Source organism: Ceratotherium simum, chromosome 17 (assembly GCF_057802395.1).
Source record: "Ceratotherium simum simum isolate JZ-2026a chromosome 17, ASM5780239v1, whole genome shotgun sequence".
NCBI classification, from domain to species: domain Eukaryota; kingdom Metazoa; phylum Chordata; class Mammalia; order Perissodactyla; family Rhinocerotidae; genus Ceratotherium; species Ceratotherium simum.
This window is the reverse complement of record NC_141916.1, coordinates 27,356,150-27,381,337: the sequence shown is the minus strand read 5'-3', so window position 1 is coordinate 27,381,337 and position 25,188 is coordinate 27,356,150. Positions and strand designations below refer to the sequence as shown.

Here is a 25,188-nt window from a genome sequence, read left to right as displayed (position 1 = left end):
TCAGGGACAACTGGGCTGTCAGCTGAGGGGTCGAAGCCAACTGGACCATCATCTGGGTGACAGAGTCACCTGGATCTTCACCTGGAGGGTCAGGAACAACTGGGCCAACAGCTGGAGTCACAGTGGCACCAGGACCAGCCACTGGAGGATCAGGGACCACAGGGCCATCAGCTGAAGCTTCAGGGACAACGGGACTGTCCACTGGGGGGTCAGGCTCTACTGGGCCTGCCGCTGGAGGATCGGGGACGACTGGAACGTCATCTGCAGCACCAGGGCCAAGTGCACCATCCCCAGGAGTGTCAGGAACAACGGGACCGTCAGCTGAAGGATCGGCGACACCCGGACCATCAACCGGAGTACCAGGAACCGCTGGGCCATCTGTTGTAGTGTCAGGGACAACTGGACCCTCAGCTGGAGGGTCAGGGACAACCGGACCAGCCGCTGGAGGGTCAGGGACAACCGGACCCTCAGCTCGAGGATCCGAGACCACTGGCTCATCAGCTGGGAGCTCAGGACCAGCTGGACCATCATCTGAAGCGTCAGTGACAACTAGACCCTCATCCGGAGTGACTGAGACACCTAGACCATCACCTGGAGGGTCAGGAACAACTGGAGCAACAGCTGGGCGATTAGAGACAACAGGACCAGAGGCTGGAGCATCAGGGACCACAGGACCATCAGCTGAAGGATCAGGAACCACTGCTCCACTTGTTGTAGGTTCCAGGACACCTGGGTCATCACCTGGAAGATCCGGAGCCACTGGGCCAACAGCTGGCGTCACGGGGGCAACAGGACCAGCAACTGCAGGACCAGGGACCACGGGACCATCAGCTGAAGGATCAGCGACAACTGGACCGTCGGTTGGAGGGTCCACCGTCAGCCAGACCGGACCATCAGCCAGAGTACCAGGGTCCACTGGACCATCTCCTGTAGGATCAGGGACCACTGGACCACCTGTTTCAGGATCGAGGGCAACTGGACCATCAGTTGGAGAGTCAGCGACAAGTGGACCAGCAGCTCCAGGATCGGGAACAAGTGGAACATCAGCTGGACGATTAGAGACAACAGGACCAGCAGCTGGAGGATCAGGGACCACAGCACCATCAGCTGAAGAACGAGGGACAACTGGACAGTCAGCCAGAGTATCAGGTTCCACGGGACCGTCTGTTCCAGGATCAGGGACCACTGTCCCATCGGTGGTGGGATCAGGGACAACCGGACCATCTGTTGGAGGGTCAGGGACAACTGGACCGTCAGATCGAAGATCAGGGACAACTGGATCATCAGGTGGAAGATCAGGAGCAACTGGACCATCAGCTGGAGACACAGGGGCTACAGGACCAGCAACTGGAGCAGCAGGGACCTCAAGGCCATCGGCTGAAGCGTCAGCGACCTCTGGACCAGGCGCCAGGGTAACAGGGACCAGTGGACCATCTGTGGTAGGATCAGAGACGACTGGACCAGCCGTTGTAGGATCGGGGACAACTGGACCTTCAGTTGAAGGGTCAGGGACAACTGGGCTGTCAGCTGAGGGGTCGAAGCCAACTGGACTATCATCTGGAGTGACAGAGTCACCTGGATCTTCACCTGGAGGGTCAGGAACAACTGGGCCAACAGCTGGAGTCACAGTGGCACCAGGACCAGCCACTGGAGGATCAGGGACCACAGGGCCATCAGCTGAAGCTTCAGGGACAACGGGACCGTCCACTGGGGGGTCAGGCTCTACTGGGCCTGCCGCTGGAGGATCGGGGACGACTGGAACGTCATCTGCAGCACCAGGGCCAAGTGCACCATCCCCAGGAGTGTCAGGAACAACGGGACCGTCAGCTGAAGGATCGGCGACACCCGGACCATCAACCGGAGTACCAGGAACCGCTGGGCCATCTGTTGTAGTGTCAGGGACAACTGGACCCTCAGCTGGAGGGTCAGGGACAACCGGACCAGCCGCTGGAGGGTCAGGGACAACCGGACCCTCAGCTCGAGGATCCGAGACCACTGGCTCATCAGCTGGGAGCTCAGGACCAGCTGGACCATCATCTGAAGCGTCAGTGACAACTAGACCCTCATCCGGAGTGACTGAGACACCTAGACCATCACCTGGAGGGTCAGGAACAACTGGAGCAACAGCTGGGCGATTAGAGACAACAGGACCAGAGGCTGGAGCATCAGGGACCACAGGACCATCAGCTGAAGGATCAGGAACCACTGCTCCACTTGTTGTAGGTTCCAGGACACCTGGGTCATCACCTGGAAGATCCGGAGCCACTGGGCCAACAGCTGGCGTCACGGGGGCAACAGGACCAGCAACTGCAGGACCAGGGACCACGGGACCATCAGCTGAAGGATCAGCGACAACTGGACCGTCGGTTGGAGGGTCCACCGTCAGCCAGACCGGACCATCAGCCAGAGTACCAGGGTCCACTGGACCATCTCCTGTAGGATCAGGGACCACTGGACCACCTGTTTCAGGATCGAGGGCAACTGGACCATCAGTTGGAGAGTCAGCGACAAGTGGACCAGCAGCTCCAGGATCGGGAACAAGTGGAACATCAGCTGGACGATTAGAGACAACAGGACCAGCAGCTGGAGGATCAGGGACCACAGCACCATCAGCTGAAGAACGAGGGACAACTGGACAGTCAGCCAGAGTATCAGGTTCCACGGGACCGTCTGTTCCAGGATCAGGGACCACTGTCCCATCGGTGGTGGGATCAGGGACAACCGGACCATCTGTTGGAGGGTCAGGGACAACTGGACCGTCAGATCGAAGATCAGGGACAACTGGATCATCAGGTGGAAGATCAGGAGCAACTGGACCATCAGCTGGAGACACAGGGGCTACAGGACCAGCAACTGGAGCAGCAGGGACCTCAAGGCCATCGGCTAAAGCGTCAGCGACCTCTGGACCAGGCGCCAGGGTAACAGGGACCAGTGGACCATCTGTGGTAGGATCAGAGACGACTGGACCAGCCGTTGTAGGATCGGGGACAACTGGACCTTCAGTTGAAGGGTCAGGGACAACTGGGCTGTCAGCTGAGGGGTCGAAGCCAACTGGACCATCATCTGGAGTGACAGAGTCACCTGGATCTTCACCTGGAGGGTCAGGAACAACTGGGCCAACAGCTGGAGTCACAGTGGCACCAGGACCAGCCACTGGAGGATCAGGGACCACAGGGCCATCAGCTGAAGCTTCAGGGACAACGGGCCCGTCCACTGGGGGGTCAGGCTCTACTGGGCCTGCCGCTGGAGGATCGGGGACGACTGGAACGTCATCTGCAGCACCAGGGCCAAGTGCACCATCCCCAGGAGTGTCAGGAACAACGGGACCGTCAGCTGAAGGATCGGCGACACCGGACCATCAACCGGAGTACCAGGAACCGCTGGGCCATCTGTTGTAGTGTCAGGGACAACTGGACCCTCAGCTGTAGGGTCAGGGACAACGGACCAGCCGCTGGAGGGTCAGGGACAACCGGACCCTCAGCTCGAGGATCCGAGACCACTGGCTCATCAGCTGGGAGCTCAGGACCAGCTGGACCATCATCTGAAGCGTCAGTGACAACTAGACCCTCATCCGGAGTGACTGAGACACCTAGACCATCACCTGGAGGGTCAGGAACAACTGGAGCAACAGCTGGGCGATTAGAGACAACAGGACCAGAGGCTGGAGCATCAGGGACCACAGGACCATCAGCTGAAGGATCAGGAACCACTGCTCCACTTGTTGTAGGTTCCAGGACACCTGGGTCATCACCTGGAAGATCCGGAGCCACTGGGCCAACAGCTGGCGTCACGGGGGCAACAGGACCAGCAACTGCAGGACCAGGGACCACGGGACCATCAGCTGAAGGATCAGCGACAACTGGACCGTCGGTTGGAGGGTCCACCGTCAGCCAGACCGGACCATCAGCCAGAGTACCAGGGTCCACTGGACCATCTCCTGTAGGATCAGGGACCACTGGACCACCTGTTTCAGGATCGAGGGCAACTGGACCATCAGTTGGAGAGTCAGCGACAAGTGGACCAGCAGCTCCAGGATCGGGAACAAGTGGAACATCAGCTGGACGATTAGAGACAACAGGACCAGCAGCTGGAGGATCAGGGACCACAGCACCATCAGCTGAAGAACGAGGGACAACTGGACAGTCAGCCAGAGTATCAGGTTCCACGGGACCGTCTGTTCCAGGATCAGGGACCACTGTCCCATCGGTGGTGGGATCAGGGACAACCGGACCATCTGTTGGAGGGTCAGGGACAACTGGACCGTCAGATCGAAGATCAGGGACAACTGGATCATCAGGTGGAAGATCAGGAGCAACTGGACCATCAGCTGGAGACACAGGGGCTACAGGACCAGCAACTGGAGCAGCAGGGACCTCAAGGCCATCGGCTGAAGCGTCAGCGACCTCTGGACCAGGCGCCAGGGTAACAGGGACCAGTGGACCATCTGTGGTAGGATCAGAGACGACTGGACCAGCTGTTGTAGGATCGGGACAACTGGACCTTCAGTTGAAGGGTCAGGGACAACTGGGCTGTCAGCTGAGGGGTCGAAGCCAACTGGACCATCATCTGGAGTGACAGAGTCACCTGGATCTTCACCTGGAGGGTCAGGAACAACTGGGCCAACAGCTGGAGTCACAGTGGCACCAGGACCAGCCACTGGAGGATCAGGGACCACAGGGCCATCAGCTGAAGCTTCAGGGACAACGGGACTGTCCACTGGTGGGTGAGACTCTACTGGGGCTGCCGCTGGAGGATCGGGACGACTGGAACGTCATCTGCAGCACCAGGGCCAAGTGCACCATCCCCAGGAGTGTCAGGAACAACGGGACCGTCAGCTGAAGGATCGGCGACACCGGACCATCAACCGGAGTACCAGGAACCGCTGGGCCATCTGTTGTAGTGTCAGGGACAACTGGACCCTCAGCTGGAGGGTCAGGGACAACCGGACCAGCCGCTGGAGGGTCAGGGACAACCGGACCCTCAGCTCGAGGATCCGAGACCACTGGCTCATCAGCTGGGAGCTCAGGACCAGCTGGACCATCATCTGAAGCGTCAGTGACAACTAGACCCTCATCCGGGTGACTGAGACACCTAGACCATCACCTGGAGGGTCAGGAACAACTGGAGCAACAGCTGGGCGATTAGAGACAACAGGACCAGAGGCTGGAGCATCAGGGACCACAGGACCATCAGCTGAAGGATCAGGAACCACTGCTCCACTTGTTGTAGGTTCCAGGACACCTGGGTCATCACCTGGAAGATCCGGAGCCACTGGGCCAACAGCTGGCGTCACGGGGGCAACAGGACCAGCAACTGCAGGACCAGGGACCACGGGACCATCAGCTGAAGGATCAGCGACAACTGGACCGTCGGTTGGAGGGTCCACCGTCAGCCAGACCGGACCATCAGCCAGAGTACCAGGGTCCACTGGACCATCTCCTGTAGGATCAGGGACCACTGGACCACCTGTTTCAGGATCGAGGGCAACTGGACCATCAGTTGGAGAGTCAGCGACAAGTGGACCAGCAGCTCCAGGATCGGGAACAAGTGGAACATCAGCTGGACGATTAGAGACAACAGGACCAGCAGCTGGAGGATCAGGGACCACAGCACCATCAGCTGAAGAACGAGGGACAACTGGACAGTCAGCCAGAGTATCAGGTTCCACGGGACCGTCTGTTCCAGGATCAGGGACCACTGTCCCATCGGTGGTGGGATCAGGGACAACCGGACCATCTGTTGGAGGGTCAGGGACAACTGGACCGTCAGATCGAAGATCAGGGACAACTGGATCATCAGGTGGAAGATCAGGAGCAACTGGACCATCAGCTGGAGACACAGGGGCTACAGGACCAGCAACTGGAGCAGCAGGGACCTCAAGGCCATCGGCTGAAGCGCCAGCGACCTCTGGACCAGGCGCCAGGGTAACAGGGACCAGTGGACCATCTGTGGTAGGATCAGAGACGACTGGACCAGCTGTTGTAGGATCGGGGACAACTGGACCTTCAGTTGAAGGGTCAGGGACAACTGGGCTGTCAGCTGAGGGTCGAAGCCAACTGGTCCCTCATCTGGCGTGACAGATTCACCTGGTTCTTCAGCTGGAGGGTCAGGACCAACTGGGCCAACAGCTGGAGTCACAGTGGCACCAGGACCAGCCACTGGAGGATCAGGGACCACAGGGCCATCAGCTGAAGCTTCAGGGACAACGGGACTGGCCACTGGGGGTCAGGCTCTACTGGGCCTGCCGCTGGAGGATCGGGACGACTGGAACGTCATCTGCAGCACCAGGGCCAAGTGCACCATCCCCAGGAGTGTCAGGAACAACGGGACCGTCAGCTGAAGGATCGGCGACACCGGACCATCAACCGGAGTACCAGGAACCGCTGGGCCATCTGTTGTAGTGTCAGGGGACAACTGGACCCTCAGCTGGAGGGTCAGGGACAACCGGACCAGCCGCTGGAGGGTCAGGGACAACCGGACCCTCAGCTCGAGGATCCGAGACCACTGGCTCATCAGCTGGGAGCTCAGGACCAGCTGGACCATCATCTGAAGCGTCAGTGACAACTAGACCCTCATCCGGAGTGACTGAGACACCTAGACCATCACCTGGAGGGTCAGGAACAACTGGAGCAACAGCTGGGCGATTAGAGACAACAGGACCAGAGGCTGGAGCATCAGGGACCACAGGACCATCAGCTGAAGGATCAGGAACCACTGCTCCACTTGTTGTAGGTTCCAGGACACCTGGGTCATCACCTGGAAGATCCGGAGCCACTGGGCCAACAGCTGGCGTCACGGGGCAACAGGACCAGCAACTGCAGGACCAGGGACCACGGGACCATCAGCTGAAGGATCAGCGACAACTGGACCGTCGGTTGGAGGGTCCACCGTCAGCCAGACCGGACCATCAGCCAGAGTACCAGGGTCCACTGGACCATCTCCTGTAGGATCAGGGACCACTGGACCACCTGTTTCAGGATCGAGGGCAACTGGACCATCAGTTGGAGAGTCAGCGACAAGTGGACCAGCAGCTCCAGGATCGGGAACAAGTGGAACATCAGCTGGACGATTAGAGACAACAGGACCAGCAGCTGGAGGATCAGGGACCACAGCACCATCAGCTGAAGAACGAGGGACAACTGGACAGTCAGCCAGAGTATCAGGTTCCACGGGACCGTCTGTTCCAGGATCAGGGACCACTGTCCCATCGGTGGTGGGATCAGGGACAACCGGACCATCTGTTGGAGGGTCAGGGACAACTGGACCGTCAGATCGAAGATCAGGGACAACTGGATCATCAGGTGGAAGATCAGGAGCAACTGGACCATCAGCTGGAGACACAGGGGCTACAGGACCAGCAACTGGAGCAGCAGGGACCTCAAGGCCATCGGCTGAAGCGTCAGCGACCTCTGGACCAGGCGCCAGGGTAACAGGGACCAGTGGACCATCTGTGGTAGGATCAGAGACGACTGGACCAGCTGTTGTAGGATCGGGGACAACTGGACCTTCAGTTGAAGGGTCAGGGACAACTGGGCTGTCAGCTGAGGGGTCGAAGCCAACTGGACCATCATCTGGAGTGACAGAGTCACCTGGATCTTCACCTGGAGGGTCAGGAACAACTGGGCCAACAGCTGGAGTCACAGTGGCACCAGGACCAGCCACTGGAGGATCAGGGACCACAGGGCCATCAGCTGAAGCTTCAGGGACAACGGGACTGTCCACTGGGGGGTCAGGCTCTACTGGGCCTGCCGCTGGAGGATCGGGGACGACTGGAACGTCATCTGCAGCACCAGGGCCAAGTGCACCATCCCCAGGAGTGTCAGGAACAACGGGACCGTCAGCTGAAGGATCGGCGACACCCGGACCATCAACCGGAGTACCAGGAACCGCTGGGCCATCTGTTGTAGTGTCAGGGACAACTGGACCCTCAGCTGGAGGGTCAGGGACAACCGGACCAGCCGCTGGAGGGTCAGGGACAACCGGACCCTCAGCTCGAGGATCCGAGACCACTGGCTCATCAGCTGGGAGCTCAGGACCAGCTGGACCATCATCTGAAGCGTCAGTGACAACTAGACCCTCATCCGGAGTGACTGAGACACCTAGACCATCACCTGGAGGGTCAGGAACAACTGGAGCAACAGCTGGGCGATTAGAGACAACAGGACCAGAGGCTGGAGCATCAGGGACCACAGGACCATCAGCTGAAGGATCAGGAACCACTGCTCCACTTGTTGTAGGTTCCAGGACACCTGGGTCATCACCTGGAAGATCCGGAGCCACTGGGCCAACAGCTGGCGCCACGGGGCAACAGGACCAGCAACTGCAGGACCAGGGACCACGGGACCATCAGCTGAAGGATCAGCGACAACTGGACCGTCGGTTGGAGGCTCCACCGTCAGCCAGACCGGACCATCAGCCAGAGTACCAGGGTCCACTGGACCATCTCCTGTAGGATCAGGGACCACTGGACCACCTGTTTCAGGATCGAGGGCAACTGGACCATCAGTTGGAGAGTCAGCGACAAGTGGACCAGCAGCTCCAGGATCGGGAACAAGTGGAACATCAGCTGGACGATTAGAGACAACAGGACCAGCAGCTGGAGGATCAGGGACCACAGCACCATCAGCTGAAGAACGAGGGACAACTGGACAGTCAGCCAGAGTATCAGGTTCCACGGGACCGTCTGTTCCAGGATCAGGGACCACTGTCCCATCGGTGGTGGGATCAGGGACAACCGGACCATCTGTTGGAGGGTCAGGGACAACTGGACCATCAGATCGAAGATCAGGGACAACTGGATCATCAGGTGGAAGATCAGGAGCAACTGGACCATCAGCTGGAGACACAGGGGCTACAGGAGCAGCAACTGGAGCAGCAGGGACCTCAAGGCCATCGGCTGAAGCGTCAGCGACCTCTGGACCAGGCGCCAGGGTAACAGGGACCAGTGGACCATCTGTGGTAGGATCAGAGACGACTGGACCAGCTGTTGTAGGATCGGGGACAACTGGACCTTCAGTTGAAGGGTCAGGGACAACTGGGCTGTCAGCTGAGGGGTCGAAGCCAACTGGACCATCATCTGGAGTGACAGAGTCACCTGGATCTTCACCTGGAGGGTCAGGAACAACTGGGCCAACAGCTGGAGTCACAGTGGCACCAGGACCAGCCACTGGAGGATCAGGGACCACAGGGCCATCAGCTGAAGCTTCAGGGACAACGGGACTGTCCACTGGGGGGTCAGGCTCTACTGGGCCTGCCGCTGGAGGATCGGGGACGACTGGAACGTCATCTGCAGCACCAGGGCCAAGTGCACCATCCCCAGGAGTGTCAGGAACAACGGGACCGTCAGCTGAAGGATCGGCGACACCCGGACCATCAACCGGAGTACCAGGAACCGCTGGGCCATCTGTTGTAGTGTCAGGGACAACTGGACCCTCAGCTGGAGGGTCAGGGACAACCGGACCCTCAGCTCGAGGATCCGAGACCACTGGCTCATCAGCTGGGAGCTCAGGACCAGCTGGACCATCATCTGAAGCGTCAGTGACAACTAGACCCTCATCCGGAGTGACTGAGACACCTAGACCATCACCTGGAGGGTCAGGAACAACTGGAGCAACAGCTGGGCGATTAGAGACAACAGGACCAGAGGCTGGAGCATCAGGGACCACAGGACCATCAGCTGAAGGATCAGGAACCACTGCTCCACTTGTTGTAGGTTCCAGGACACCTGGGTCATCACCTGGAAGATCCGGAGCCACTGGGCCAACAGCTGGCGTCACGGGGGCAACAGGACCAGCAACTGCAGGACCAGGGACCACGGGACCATCAGCTGAAGGATCAGCGACAACTGGACCGTCGGTTGGAGGGTCCACCGTCAGCCAGACCGGACCATCAGCCAGAGTACCAGGGTCCACTGGACCATCTCCTGTAGGATCAGGGACCACTGGACCACCTGTTTCAGGATCGAGGGCAACTGGACCATCAGTTGGAGAGTCAGCGACAAGTGGACCAGCAGCTCCAGGATCGGGAACAAGTGGAACATCAGCTGGACGATTAGAGACAACAGGACCAGCAGCTGGAGGATCAGGGACCACAGCACCATCAGCTGAAGAACGAGGGACAACTGGACAGTCAGCCAGAGTATCAGGTTCCACGGGACCGTCTGTTCCAGGATCAGGGACCACTGTCCCATCGGTGGTGGGATCAGGGACAACCGGACCATCTGTTGGAGGGTCAGGGACAACTGGACCGTCAGATCGAAGATCAGGGACAACTGGATCATCAGGTGGAAGATCAGGAGCAACTGGACCATCAGCTGGAGACACAGGGGCTACAGGACCAGCAACTGGAGCAGCAGGGACCTCAAGGCCATCGGCTGAAGCGTCAGCGACCTCTGGACCAGGCGCCAGGGTAACAGGGACCAGTGGACCATCTGTGGTAGGATCAGAGACGACTGGACCAGCTGTTGTAGGATCGGGGACAACTGGACCTTCAGTTGAAGGGTCAGGGACAACTGGGCTGTCAGCTGAGGGTCGAAGCCAACTGGACCATCATCTGGAGTGACAGAGTCACCTGGATCTTCACCTGGAGGGTCAGGAACAACTGGGCCAACAGCTGGAGTCACAGTGGCACCAGGACCAGCCACTGGAGGATCAGGGACCACAGGGCCATCAGCTGAAGCTTCAGGGACAACGGGACTGTCCACTGGGGGGTCAGGCTCTACTGGGCCTGCCGCTGGAGGATCGGGACGACTGGAACGTCATCTGCAGCACCAGGGCCAAGTGCACCATCCCCAGGAGTGTCAGGAACAACGGGACCGTCAGCTGAAGGATCGGCGACACCGGACCATCAACCGGAGTACCAGGAACCGCTGGGCCATCTGTTGTAGTGTCAGGGGACAACTGGACCCTCAGCTGGAGGGTCAGGGACAACCGGACCAGCCGCTGGAGGGTCAGGGACAACCGACCCTCAGCTCGAGGATCCGAGACCACTGGCTCATCAGCTGGGAGCTCAGGACCAGCTGGACCATCATCTGAAGCGTCAGTGACAACTAGACCCTCATCCGGGTGACTGAGACACCTAGACCATCACCTGGAGGGTCAGGAACAACTGGAGCAACAGCTGGGCGATTAGAGACAACAGGACCAGAGGCTGGAGCATCAGGGACCACAGGACCATCAGCTGAAGGATCAGGAACCACTGCTCCACTTGTTGTAGGTTCCAGGACACCTGGGTCATCACCTGGAAGATCCGGAGCCACTGGGCCAACAGCTGGCGCCACGGGGGCAACAGGACCAGCAACTGCAGGACCAGGGACCACGGGACCATCAGCTGAAGGATCAGCGACAACTGGACCGTCGGTTGGAGGGTCCACCGTCAGCCAGACCGGACCATCAGCCAGAGTACCAGGGTCCACTGGACCATCTCCTGTAGGATCAGGGACCACTGGACCACCTGTTTCAGGATCGAGGGCAACTGGACCATCAGTTGGAGAGTCAGCGACAAGTGGACCAGCAGCTCCAGGATCGGGAACAAGTGGAACATCAGCTGGACGATTAGAGACAACAGGACCAGCAGCTGGAGGATCAGGGACCACAGCACCATCAGCTGAAGAACGAGGGACAACTGGACAGTCAGCCAGAGTATCAGGTTCCACGGGACCGTCTGTTCCAGGATCAGGGACCACTGTCCCATCGGTGGTGGGATCAGGGACAACCGGACCATCTGTTGGAGGGTCAGGGACAACTGGACCGTCAGATCGAAGATCAGGGACAACTGGATCATCAGGTGGAAGATCAGGAGCAACTGGACCATCAGCTGGAGACACAGGGGCTACAGGACCAGCAACTGGAGCAGCAGGGACCTCAAGGCCATCGGCTGAAGCGCCAGCGACCTCTGGACCAGGCGCCAGGGTAACAGGGACCAGTGGACCATCTGTGGTAGGATCAGAGACGACTGGACCAGCTGTTGTAGGATCGGGGACAACTGGACCTTCAGTTGAAGGGTCAGGGACAACTGGGCTGTCAGCTGAGGGGTCGAAGCCAACTGGACCATCATCTGGAGTGACAGAGTCACCTGGATCTTCACCTGGAGGGTCAGGAACAACTGGGCCAACAGCTGGAGTCACAGTGGCACCAGGACCAGCCACTGGAGGATCAGGGACCACAGGGCCATCAGCTGAAGCTTCAGGGACAACGGGACTGTCCACTGGGGGGTCAGGCTCTACTGGGCCTGCCGCTGGAGGATCGGGGACGACTGGAACGTCATCTGCAGCACCAGGGCCAAGTGCACCATCCCCAGGAGTGTCAGGAACAACGGGACCGTCAGCTGAAGGATCGGCGACACCCGGACCATCAACCGGAGTACCAGGAACCGCTGGGCCATCTGTTGTAGTGTCAGGGACAACTGGACCCTCAGCTGGAGGGTCAGGGACCACAGCACCATCAGCTGAAGAACGAGGGACAACTGGACAGTCAGCCAGAGTATCAGGTTCCACGGGACCGTCTGTTCCAGGATCAGGGACCACTGTCCCATCGGTGCTGGGATCAGGGACAACCGGTCCATCTGTTGGAGGGTCAGGGACAACTGGACAGTCAGATCGAAGATCAGGCACAACTGGATCATCAAGTGGTATCTCAGAATTAACGAGCCCATCAGCTGCCTTTTCAGGCACAAGTGGACCATCACCTGGAGTGTCAGGTACCACTGGATCATATGTTGTAGCTTCATGGTCCATTGCACCATCGTCTGTATCTTCAGGTACAAGTGCACCCTCAACTCATGGATCAGGGACAATTCAATCATCATCTGAAGGATCAGGAACAACTGGATTGTCACGTGGGATAACCACTGGGGCAGGAAGAACAACTGAGGAGCCAGAACGTGAGGTTACCAGTACTGAAGGCAAGTACAGCCAGCTGACGGTGGACAGTTTCGTATAGGCAATTTCAATTTTGGTCAGATTCTTACTTTTGGAATATTTAAATTTGTCGGAATTTGGGTATTTAGAGCTGAAATTGTTGAATAAAGATCAGAGCTTTGTGGAAGACCATTGTTTTAAATTGATTCCTCAGACTTCTTGAGAAGTTTATGTTTTCATCTCTGATGCTTTGCTGTTTTGACCAGGTACAACTGGATGGTCAGTGGGAGCTACCACAGGTGCAGGCTGGGGAAGCACAGCTGGAGCTTCAGCTTCGGGCCTCACCACTGCTGGGAACCAAGCAGGCAAGGCTCACCTGGGTGTTTTGTTGGTGGTCCAACACAAGCCTAGCTGAGACCCAAATTACCATCCTAAATTCGAGCTAATTTACCCAAGAACCAAATTTTCAGAGAAGTGATTAAGAGTTGTTCTAGGTTTATTATTAACATCTAAATTTGAAATTTACTTAAATGGTAGTAAGTTTATTATTTTTAGTAAAACGAACCATGTAAAGATGATGATTATTCCTATAACCAGGCACAACTGAAGAACAATATGGAGAAACCACTGAAACAAGTGAAAACACGACTAGATTAATCACACCTGGAAAATCAGGTGAGTGGGAAAGGAAACTATTGGCCCAGGTTGTAGCTCAATGTAAGGTTTGCTGATAAATCTAATGAGAGATATTAGTGTATTGTAAGTATAGAAATCAGAAAATCAGATCCAAGTTATCTGGTATCTAGAACCTATTTTGTTTTTTCACACCAGGTACTGGAGCTGTAACACCTGGACTCAAAGTCCTTACATAGTTCAATATCCAGGTAGTTTCCCAATAAAATAAGAACACTGCTGATGACTTTCCGCTTTTAATCTCAGGTTCCACAGAAGCCATCCCTGGCTCAACAATTGCAGCAGGAAATTTCACTACTGGTAAGTAAGCTGGGAATGTCAGATGTATTTTTTGACTTGTTTTCATGCTAAGTGGCTAATTAAAAATAGTAAAATAATAAATAATGCCAGTTAAATAATTACAATGTCCTTAAATATATTATCATTTAACTATTTGAATAAGTATTGTTATCTCATTTTACTCGTGAGGAGCTTAGAAAAGACAGTACCTAAGTTGGTCCAGGTTCTACAGCAAATCAAATAGTGGAACCAATATTTTTATCATTGTTTACTTATTCGTTGTTGTTGTTGTTTTACATTTTCTAAGTTCAAGACTCTAGTCTTTAATTAAATGGAACCAAACTAGAATTATATATGGGTAAATATATTACTTGGGAAAAAGGCAATGGTTTTGCTTTCAGTTTGATCATTTGTAACTTATAGGTGATTTCATAGAAGAACACTTTATGATTTCTCTCCCAAGAGGTCTCTCACCCTGACTTCAATTTCTAAGATAAGCCTCTATGGAAATAACAGACTTCTGTTTTTTTAACAAAAATTTTACATGTCATGGCAGTTGAAACACTGAAGTGAATTTTTAAAATAAAATTGAAGTATGTTCTTTAATTGAAACGTGAATTTAATCTTTCCTTTATTAGTCTCAGTTAAAAGAATTCTACCAGTACTAATTGTAGGTAAGTTGAAATTAAAATGACAAAAATATGCTTCTGCATAATGTGGCTTGAGGTAGTATTTCTGTCTTTTCCACTTGAGCACTGAAAAATATCTAAGGGACTGTGATATTCTTCTCAAATTATAATCTAATACAAATTAATCTTTATGAATTGAGATAAAAAATGTATGTTTATAAATATATTTGTATTTTTAAATTTTAGAGCCCCAGAAAAAGCCTGAAGTAACAGGTGAGAAAATATGAGATTATAAATGTGCATTTGAAAAAAATGGTGTTACGGTAACTGAAATAGAAAATATGATAGCAGAAGTCTTAATTTATCAGATTAATAAAGCATGAACTTCAAATTAGATTTTGGTAGTACAGGGCTTTTTCTTTTTCTATTCTTATGCCTTCTTAAATCACAACAAATGTGTACTGAATCCCTTACATAATAGCTAAATTCTACACTGATTGTGTATAAATGTACAAAATCAATGAAATAAATAAACAAAAAGAACTTTTGAAATAGCTCCCTTATTTTAAAAAAGGCAATACCATATTTCTCAACATATTAGTGTTATTTGTCACCTACCATTTCCATGAAAATTTTTAGCTTTTATTGCATCCTGGTGTCTCTTTTTAAACTTAACAGTTTTAAAAGATAAGCAAAAGAAGTTTATCCTTTAAAATATCTCACTTTTTCATAATTGTTCCCCTCGTACATTCTTTTAGCATTTACATTTGAATATAAGCCCCATGAAGACAGACATTTTTGCCTTATTTTGTTCACTGATATAAAATCCCTTTCCGGTCCTTATCTGATGGGGTGATTGATTTCGATACTTGTCCACCTGATCCACTAGCTTCTACCTTTGTTGAATGGAGACCATTCAACAACATTGATGGTATTATGCAAAGTGAAATAAGTCAGAGGGAGAAGGTCAAATACCGTATGATCTCCCTCATTAAGTAGTAGATAATAACAACAACAAACAAACACATAGAGACAGAGATTGGATTGGTGGTTACCAGAGGGGAAGTGGGGGAGGGAGGAGGGTGAAAGGGATAATTCGGCACATGTGTGTGGTGATGGGTTGTAATTAGTATTTGGGTGGTGAACATGATGTAATCTATGCAGAAATAGAAGTATAATGATGTACACCTGAAATTTATACAATGTTATAAACCAATGTTACTGCAATAAACAAACAAACAAACAAACAAAAGCATGCATCACTCAGTGCATACTACCAGAGAGCTGAGAGATCCATTAAAACAGGCATTTCCAACACAGGTAGAATTGAAATAATAAGAAAACCATCTCTATGGACACTCAGGACATGAGGCTTTTTGTGGGGTTGCTGTGATAAAATAATACAACATACGTACCTCTTTCTAGCATCCCAAATGCCCAGCAATTACTGTTCTGCTATTTCCTCCCTTAGCGGCCGTAACTTCTGCAGAAGTCACTGGCACCACTGGAGGTGGATTCAGAGGAGGTGAGAAGGAGCAACTCCTATCTTCTTGTTATCACTAATTATGACGCTCATAGGAGAGCCTAAAGAGAAAAAGTTTCCGGAAAATGGTTCATATTTACTTTACTAATACTGCATTTTTGGCCAACTAATTCTTTTTCAGTTTTGTAACTTTTTCCTGAAAAGCTGCTAATAACAAAGTCCAGAATCATAGATGTAATGCCTGAAGATGGGATGACTGTACTAATTGTTCTGAGTCATTTCTCTCGTGAAATTACAAACGTGATAAGCTTTCGAAGAGGGAAGGGCAAGAAAACTTTCTATTCCCCAGAAATAGAGAAGAGAAATAGGGAAACATGTCTGCCCTATATAGATGTTTGCTTTTCACAAGAAAGCAATGAAGAGCGTGGTATTTTCCCAATGTCTGAAGGTCTCAGCACACCCATAACTTCTTCTGTTTCCACTCCACAGCAGGTAGCTCTGTAGCGTCAGAAAGCCAAGTCACTGGGAGTAAAACAGGTGAGTGTGGCAGAAACCCACCGTTTCCCTGACACAGAATGCCAGGTTGAGTTATCTCAGGTTGGGAACATGGAGACTCTGATTGCTTTGGTACTAAAATGGTTAACAAGAAAATACACAGGGCTCACCGTCAGAGGAGAACTAGAGAGCGAGCCAGTTAGATATGATGAAGATATACTAATGTTCTTTTTAGAGGCATGTTTTTAGGCAAGAAACACGAGCACCATGGTGACCATAGTTCCTTTTGTGTTTCAGGCACCACTGGAGTAGTCCCCAGCACAACTGTTGCCCCTGGCAGTTCCAACACAGGTATATCAACAGGTTGACATAGAATCTTCCACATGTCCTCCCACAAATTAGATGTCTCCTCTGGTATTATCCTTTGCAGGAGTACCATCATATCTTTTCCGTGATCCTGAAATAGTCTCCAATTATCTTTCCTCTTCTTTCCCTCAGACGCCACAACTTTCCTAGGAGGAAGTGAAACAACCAGAGTTGAAATAGCCACAGGTGAGCGCTGCTAAGCTATTGCCTGCACTTCATAATAACTTTTTAAAACAGTCTCCTGAAAATATATCTGCACTATTTACATATGTTATATTGAGCAAATTCAGGAAAAAAGTCAACACGATTATTACATTGTCTCCTTATTACCTGAGCCTACAAGAGCCTTCACTAGACCATCCTGAAGTCAAACTAATGACAGATAAATAGGTAATGTGGAGAGAAATTTCCTATCTCCCCTCCGAAGAAAGGGACGTGATAGTTGAGAATTTTCTCAGTAAAGTAGTTGTAGAAAGAAATGTTATATGGGGCACATATGGATTACTTCTTGGCACTAAAAGTCTCAGGGTTATAGTTTGCTGCTACTTGGAGACTTTAGAGTCCTATTTAAATCAATGCCGGACAAGCAGTTGAACTGGTGACCACACCCCCTTTCTTTTTTTTTTTTTTTTTTTTTTAAAGATTTTATTTATTCATTTTTTTCCCCCCAAAGCCCCAGTAGATAGTTGCATGTCATAGGTTCACATCCTTCTAGTTGCTGTACGTGGGACTCGGCCTCGCGTTGGACGGAGAAGTGGTGCCTCGGGGCGTGCCCGGGATCCGAACCCGGGCCGCCAGCATCAGAGCACGCGCACTTAACCGCTAAGCCACGGAGCCGGCCCACCCCCTTTCTTTTTTTTAGGTACTACTGGTATAGTCTCTGGAAAAACTCTGGAGCCTGGAAATTATAACACAGGTAAGTCTGAAAATACATGCAAAATCTAGACACTGGCACCTTGGATGATGTATTCTGACAATAGCACAGTGTGCACTTTCCCACACCCTAGTCTTTACTCCTTCCTTTGTTTTCTCTATCAGAGGCCACAATTTCCACTGGAGGAAGTGGGACCACCCAAGTGGAACTTCTAAGAGGTGAGTTTTTTTTAGTCTGAGGCTGTGGGGTTTTATCAAATCTCCGTGTAGTTACCATGAACACATAAGTGTGAAGGTGGGCCAAGGAAAGGGGCCTGCATTTCCTCTGGAAACATAATATGTCAGAATCACAAAGCTGAGTCTGCCTCCGAATTCCATGGCCTCAGATGTTACCATCTGGATTTCCAGAGGCCCAGGTTTGCAGAGCTAGTTGTTGGATGACAGGGATGAAGGCAACCTGCTGGCCAGCTCCTGCCTACCAAGGCCCCAATCCTTTTATATGGTTCGCCATCCTCCCATAGCTCTAACATCTATCCCACTGATTATTTATTGTGTTTCTTATTCACTGCTGGTCTCCAGCTGCTAGAATGTAAGCTGCATTAGGGGAGGAATCTTTGAATATTCTGCTCCCTGATACATCCAAAGGCCTAAAACAATATTGCACTGAAGAAATGCTTAATAAATATTAGTGGAATGATGAAATGCTTACTTATTTTGAAGCTTCACTGTATTTGCTTTAATAGGTACCACTGTGATTTCCCCTAGAGCCAGTAGCAGTTCACAGAGTTCCAAGCCAGGTAGGATGGACTAAATAAATTCACCACATGAGAATGTTAGGCTCAAGGAGTTCTATTTTAAACATCTGAATATCAAAATACCTCAAGTAATTGATGAGTAAAATTTAGAAAGATAAATCCATCATCTGTCTTTTTGCTCTTTTAGGCACCTCTGTTGCACCAGGGAGCCCAGGGTCTGGAAGTGAATCAGGTGAGGGTGACAGAAGGTCTCCTTCCACTTTAAGTGAGATCTGTGGAAAGGGAACTCTAGTAACAACAATGATCAACAGGTGGGTCAGGAAAGGAAATTGTGGGAAGTCGTTGACGGTTTATTTTCTTCAGAAACAGAGATCCTCAGGAAAGGTTTTCCAGTGGTTCAATGCCACATAGCTACTTTCGTATTAAAGGGGAAACTAATGCTGTATTGATCCCTTTATTTTTCTCATTTTTAGGTACTACAGGAGAATTCTCTAGGACAACCATTATCTTTGGGAGTTCCTACACAGGTAGGTTGACAAGAAGGAAATCTCCGTATTTAACCTCATAATATAATTAGTAGACCTGCTCTGATAAAAGATCGACATAATTCTTTCCCTTAAATCCCAAATCCTGAGACCTCACCATTCATCACTTTCTTCCCTCAGAGGCCACAACTTTAACCAAAGGCAGTGGCACTCCTGGAACTGGATCCAGACCCGGTGAGAATGAGTACCTCACAGTTGGGGTTTAGCATGAATTATGACTCTCCATACGCTCACCTGTTGGGACCGTGTGCTTTCCTGCAGAGTGGCTCCCATTTGCTTTCAATACTTTCTGAGATTTAACATGATTATGGAAGAGCTCTCAACACCAGGGTCTAGCCTCACAGCTATAACTTTCTAAAGAAGGACTGGTGGTGTAACTGGTGGGAGAGGTTTCTCCTGTGATGGCATACACATCACTAAGATCTCAGGGGAGCTGAGGAATATTCTATATCTGGGAAGAAGAGAAAGGCCTTAAACAGGCCTATCTTATATAAAGGTTTTGTTGCTCAAAAAAGCAATGATGATATTCAATATTTTCCTTGTCACATTCAAATATGTTTCTGATTTTCATCCCATGGTAGGCACCACTGCAGTACCAGGAGGCCAAGCAACTGGGAGTGTGACAGGTAAGCCTGGGAGAAAGCCACCAACTTTCTCTATCTTAGAATGGATGAAATGTTTGGAAAGGGTGCCTCAACTTGGGAACATTACTGTTTTTATTGCTTTCTTAATGATATGGGTCTTAGGAAAGGCATATGATTCTCACCTTATCAGGAAGTAGTGAAAGGGCCCTTTGACATAACAAAGATACACTTAGATTCCTTCTAGAGGCAGGTCTTCAGGAGACAAACACGAGTCACTGTAATGACTTCAGACCCTTTGTGTTTCAGGCACCGCTGGGGTAACCCCCAGTACGACTGTTGCCCCTAGCAGTTTCAACACAGGTGAGTCAGCAAGATGGCAGAGCATCTTCAATGAGTCTATCTATGATGAGATTCCTCTTCCAGTGTTATCCTGTGTAGGAGAACTACCATACCTACTCCATGGTCCTTAAATAGTTGCCAACCATCTCTATTCTGTTTTCCTCTCTCTCAGAGGCTACAACTTCTGTAGGAGAAAGTGGAACAAGAAGAATTGGAATAACCACAGGTGAGCTCTGTTAAGGCACTAATTGTACTTTCTAATAACTTCCCAATAAAAAGTCTTTTCTGAAATATATCAAAACGCTTTGAGTTTCCCATATTCAGCTTACTGGACAAAAATTTAGCACATGTTCAGTATTTGACATCAGTAATCAGTTCAGACACTTCAACTTTTCCTGCTTGTCTTGTGCTCTAAGGAGCCTTCATCAGAGCATCATGAGGCCCATGCCCTGATAGTTATATAGGTAATTTGGGTCCAAATCGATCTCCGTCTAACTAAACTCTAAAAAGGGGACTCAGTGGTGGAGGACTTTCTCTGCAAATTTGCGGAGGGAATGAATGATTCATGGGAAATATATGGATGGACTCTTGAAACTAGAAAGTCCAGAGAAATAAATTTACTGGTATATGGGAGACACCAAGGTGTTTTTTTTTTTTTAATTTTCCTTGAAGATCTCATGCCCATTTCACGATGGGCAACAAATTGACCAAATGACCACAGTTCTTTTCTTATTTCAGGCACAACCGAGGGCATCTCTGGCAAAGCTCTGAAACCTGGGAGTGCCAACACAGGTTAGGAATCCTGAATGTGGTCCCTCAGGAGATAGAGCCTACGGGAGCCCCAGAATATCCTGTCCACATCCCCTCTGTACTCTTGTTTTTTTTTCTCTCAGAAGCCACAACTTCCACAAGAGGCAGCAGGACCACCCAAGGAGGATTGCCAGGAGGTGAGCTTTTCAGTCCAAGGTCTAGGGCTCGCATCATTTCTCTGAGTTATTGCAGCGAACAAACGAATGGGAAGGAGTGTCAGGGAGGGACCTTCATTTTCGCTGTGGCCATATTGTCTGATAGCCTGGGTAATTATTCTGCTTGGGAATTCCAAGACCTCAGCTCTCTCCGCCAGGCTGTCCTCAGTGTTGTGGCTTTCAGAGATTTTCTTTTTTTTTTTCCTGAAAAAAGATATGAATGTATATTGCATAAAATTAAATTGCATAAAAATTATATTGCGTATATCCCAACCCCCAGTACTTCCAATCTTCCTTACTCAGCTTACCTTCCCCCCATAGCTTGCCACTTTTTATCGTCTCTCTCATTTATTTATACATGATGTTTATTGTTTGTTTTCTGTGTTTATTATTTATATCTCCCATTATTAGAAAGCTACATGAAGGCAACTGATTTTCAAAATGTTGCCTTCATTAAAAAGTATTACTTATAAAGATTAAAACTATGTTTTATTTCAAAAAGTTATACTTTTATTACTTATATCAAAGTTATATCAAAAAGTATTACTTATAAAGATTAAAACTATGTTGTATTTCCTTGTAGGCACCTCTGGCACACTAGGGGGTTATGTCCTTGGAAATGAAACGGGTCTGGGTCATTGAAAGCCCTGCTTTCCTCTTACCACATAGTGAAAGGGAAACCCAGTGGTAACGCATCCATTCCAGGCTGACCTGGGAAATAAGATGCTATGAAGTTGTTCATTTTCCATTTTCTTCAGAGATTGAGTGTTTTCAGGAAAGGGCGTCCAGGGCTTTCAGGCCCCATTGATGCTTCCAAGATGAACTGGGAAGGAAAAGCTCTATTGCTCTATTTACTTTTTACATTTTAGGTACCACTGGAGAGTTCTATGCAACAACCATTTCATCTGTCAGTTCCAGTGCGAGTAAGTTAACAAGAAGGAATTCCCCTTATTTAATCTCAGATGTCATGATCTCTGTTTGGGGGTTGCTAATAAAATAATGCCCTAATATCTCTTCCTAGTATTCCAAATTCCCAGACTCCATCATTCTCTTATTTCTTCTCTCAGAGGCCACAACTTCCACAAAAGAGACTGGAACTGGAGCCCAAACAGGTGAGAATGAAGAGCCTAAGGTTTGGAGTCATCAGGTTTAGGACTCTCTAGGTTTTCCTTGAGAGAGTGTGCATTTAATTTAGGGACACTGCAAGTGAGTCAAAATAGGCTTGCTTATTAGAGACAAAATCTTTCTGAAAATCGACTAAATTCCAGAATTGAGCTTCACCGCTCCAAGTCTGAAGATGGATTGGGATTTCTCCATTGCTGTTACAAATATCACCAGCATATTAGCTGGAATCCAGAAAGTTTTCCTTTTTTGTGAGTTCCTTCTAGCAATTCCAATTGGCTGAGATGCAGAGTGATTTCTGCCTTATGGAAATCTTTGTCTGAGCCTCCAAATTCCAGACTATTAATGCTTAACCCAAGTTCTTAAGTTTACGTACAGCGGAATATTCTCTCTCTCTCTTTTCTCCTCTTCAGAAGCCCAGACCACTGTACTGGGGAGCCAGGTCTCTGGCAGTCAAACAGGTGAGCACAAGAAAATATAAACATTTCCCTGATATTTGCCAGTATTCAGAGTAAGGAGACTCCTAATGTAGAAATATAGTCTTACTTCTTTTTTTTTTTTTTTTTGAAAGAAATGTACTTGTGGAATGATATTCTAGGGTTCCTCATATAGGCCTTCTATGACTTAAAAGAAACTTATAATGTTTTTCTTCTTAACCATTCTTTTAACGTAAAGAAATTACATATCAATCCCTTCCCTTTTGTGATTCCAGGTACCAGTGGAGTAGTCTCTGGCGCAACTATTGCACCTGGAAGTTCTAACACTGGTAAGTGAATATATTCAAAGGCAGTCATCCCTTGTCTAACCTCAAGGAGATATATGTATCCCCAGACATACTTTCCACTTTCTTCATTTCCTCTTCCAGAGGCCAAAGCTTCCTTAGAAAGCATCAGATCTACTGTGATGAAATCAGTGAGAACTAGGAGTCCCAGCTGTTAGCATTGCCATTGAGTACCACCATGAGTTTGCTTCTGGATCAGAAAGATTGTTGCAGAAGGACAGGTCCTTTAGCCCATACTCCGCACCAACCATGTTGTTGATTCACACCCCTAGGCTGGTTTCTGGACCAGTCTTTTCCAATGCCTGGTCTTGTGGTATAGATTTATGAAGAGGGTGGTAGGAGTAGTAATTCCCTGGAATATTAACCCACTGGATACTATAGATGTTACTGCAGAATCAGTAGGAATCAATAGTGTCCTAGAAGGTTCTGTCTCATGTGAGTAGATGACTAAAATGGACTTAGAAATTTTTTGCCTCCCATTTGACGTTTTGTGTGTGAGTGAGGATGATTAGCCCTGAGCTAACATCCATTGTCAATCCTCCTTTTTTTGCTGAGGAAGACTGGCTCTGGGCTAACATCCATGCCCATCTTCCTCTACTTTATATGAGACGCCGCCACAGCATGGCTTGACAAGCGTGCGTCAGTGTGTGCCCGGGATCCGAACCTGCGAACCTGGGGACGCGGAAGCGGAGTGCGTGCACTTAACCCCTATGCCACCGGGCCAGCCTCCTGCATTTGACTTTTTATCTTGAGCTTTAAATTCCAGTTTGCTTAATGGTTGCCTCAGAGATTGATTAATGGCCATAACATACTCAGTATCTTTTTCCTGCTTTCCACCATCAGGAACTACCTCTGGAGCATCAGACCATCGAGTCACTGGAAGTAAAACAGGTAAATGTGATGAAAAATTCCTCTGCTCCCAGTTGAAGATTTTACATTATATTTGCTAAGTAAGCCTACTAGAAGACAGGCTTCTTGAGAAAAAAAGTCATTTATTTTATTCGCTGATGAATCACTAGTACTCAACAAGACTCAATAAATGTATTGAATGAATGAAATAATTGATACAGGGGAAAAATACATGATTAAATCTGGGAGCAGAAAGGCCAGTGAAAGCACATGTTCATAGGGACATATGGACAAAATAGTTTCTGTGAATGGTGCCTCCAGGAGCTGTCCATGCACAGTACACCACTGAAAGATGTGGCCCTGGAACTATACATTTATTTTATATTCAGATTGCCTCAGTGCAGAAGATTCTCCATGATGGTCGCATGGCCTTCTTGTTTCAGGTACCACTGGTGTAGCTTCAAGTACAACTGTTGCACCTGGAAGTTCCAGTACAGGTAGGCTAACAAGCTGGGAAGAAAGCATTCTTCCAGGAAATAAGGTGACAAAAATGTCTTTCACATTGATCTTTTCGTGTAAGAACATCACAATATATTTTCCCTTCTTCCTAAATCCCCATCCTTTATCTATTTCTTCTTTTATCCTTCCAGAAGACACAACTTCCACAGGAATTAATAGAACTACTATAGTGGGATGGAAAACAATTGAGGATTAGTGTGGAGTGTGTGTGTGTGACTTTTGCTGATAAATGACTTTCGTTTCTTAGTAGGATAGTTTCTTGGGGAAGAGCTTTTTAGGAACTCTTATCTAAGATCAACAATGTTTTCTTTTCTTACTTGATTTTGAGTGAATTTGGGCAGAATTTTGAAGTCCTTCCATTTCCCTAGTCCAGCTTCGCATATGTAGATTCATGCAAATGAGAATGGAAGTGATAATTGGCTAGAAAGTTTTCTCTTTCCATTTGTCATTTTATGGAAATGATGATGGAAAGATGGTCCCAGAGGGTTCTATTTCAGGTAAACAGAAGGCCACAATCAACACAGAAAATTTATTTCACTTCATCTGATTCTTCCTTGAGTACAAAAGTGATTGAAATGTGCAGTGGTTATCCCAATAACTTGTTTATCTTTATGCTCAAAAGTTTTCCTATTTTCATCCTCTTAGGAGCTACCACTGCAGTATCAGTAAATGAAGGAGCTGGGAGCACATTAGGTAACTATGGTGGGAAGGGGGCCAGAAGAACAAGGGGAAGAGTATGAATAACCCTTGTCTTACTGCCATTAAATCCTGGAAAAGGGGGCTCCTAGGTTGAAGAATTTTGTCTCTATTTGATTTGGGAATAAAACTGTGCCTGAAAGAAGACAGATAATTCACCATAAGTTGAAAAAGCCCAAAAGATAAGCAGATTCCCCCTCATGAGAGGAAAAGTCACCACTTCCCTTCTTGTTGCAGGTACCACTAGGGTAGCTTTTGGCCCTACAGTTGAACCTGAGACTTCAAGCACAGGTAAGCCAGCCAGCTGGAGAGACTCTCCATAGGAAAACCTCTAGTAGTAAAGTCTCTCTCAGGGTGCT

At 49.6% G+C, this 25,188-nt stretch overlaps 1 protein-coding gene across 1 annotated transcript in view; it reads left to right on the top strand.

Annotated features, from left to right (window-relative positions):
- MUC19 (mucin 19, oligomeric) overlaps positions 1-25,188 on the top strand; it is a 129,800-nt gene that overhangs the window by 87,449 nt on the left and 17,163 nt on the right. Inside the window, 35 exon segments of the mRNA XM_087441908.1 lie at positions 28-3,367; positions 3,429-4,468; positions 4,471-4,723; positions 4,842-5,078; positions 5,237-6,045; positions 6,230-6,557; positions 6,733-8,118; positions 8,238-10,528; positions 10,588-10,947; positions 11,095-12,932; positions 13,123-13,243; positions 13,454-13,531; positions 13,796-13,849; positions 14,704-14,730; positions 15,929-15,982; positions 16,733-16,786; positions 16,934-16,987; positions 17,840-17,893; positions 18,418-18,471; positions 18,617-18,661; positions 18,903-18,956; positions 19,095-19,148; positions 19,556-19,600; positions 19,865-19,918; positions 20,070-20,123; positions 20,636-20,689; positions 20,791-20,844; positions 21,732-21,785; positions 21,930-21,974; positions 22,398-22,445; positions 22,697-22,750; positions 23,609-23,656; positions 24,058-24,111; positions 24,779-24,826; positions 25,067-25,120. Coding sequence (XP_087298034.1) covers positions 28-3,367; positions 3,429-4,468; positions 4,471-4,723; positions 4,842-5,078; positions 5,237-6,045; positions 6,230-6,557; positions 6,733-8,118; positions 8,238-10,528; positions 10,588-10,947; positions 11,095-12,932; positions 13,123-13,243; positions 13,454-13,531; positions 13,796-13,849; positions 14,704-14,730; positions 15,929-15,982; positions 16,733-16,786; positions 16,934-16,987; positions 17,840-17,893; positions 18,418-18,471; positions 18,617-18,661; positions 18,903-18,956; positions 19,095-19,148; positions 19,556-19,600; positions 19,865-19,918; positions 20,070-20,123; positions 20,636-20,689; positions 20,791-20,844; positions 21,732-21,785; positions 21,930-21,974; positions 22,398-22,445; positions 22,697-22,750; positions 23,609-23,656; positions 24,058-24,111; positions 24,779-24,826; positions 25,067-25,120 — 13,251 coding nt within the window.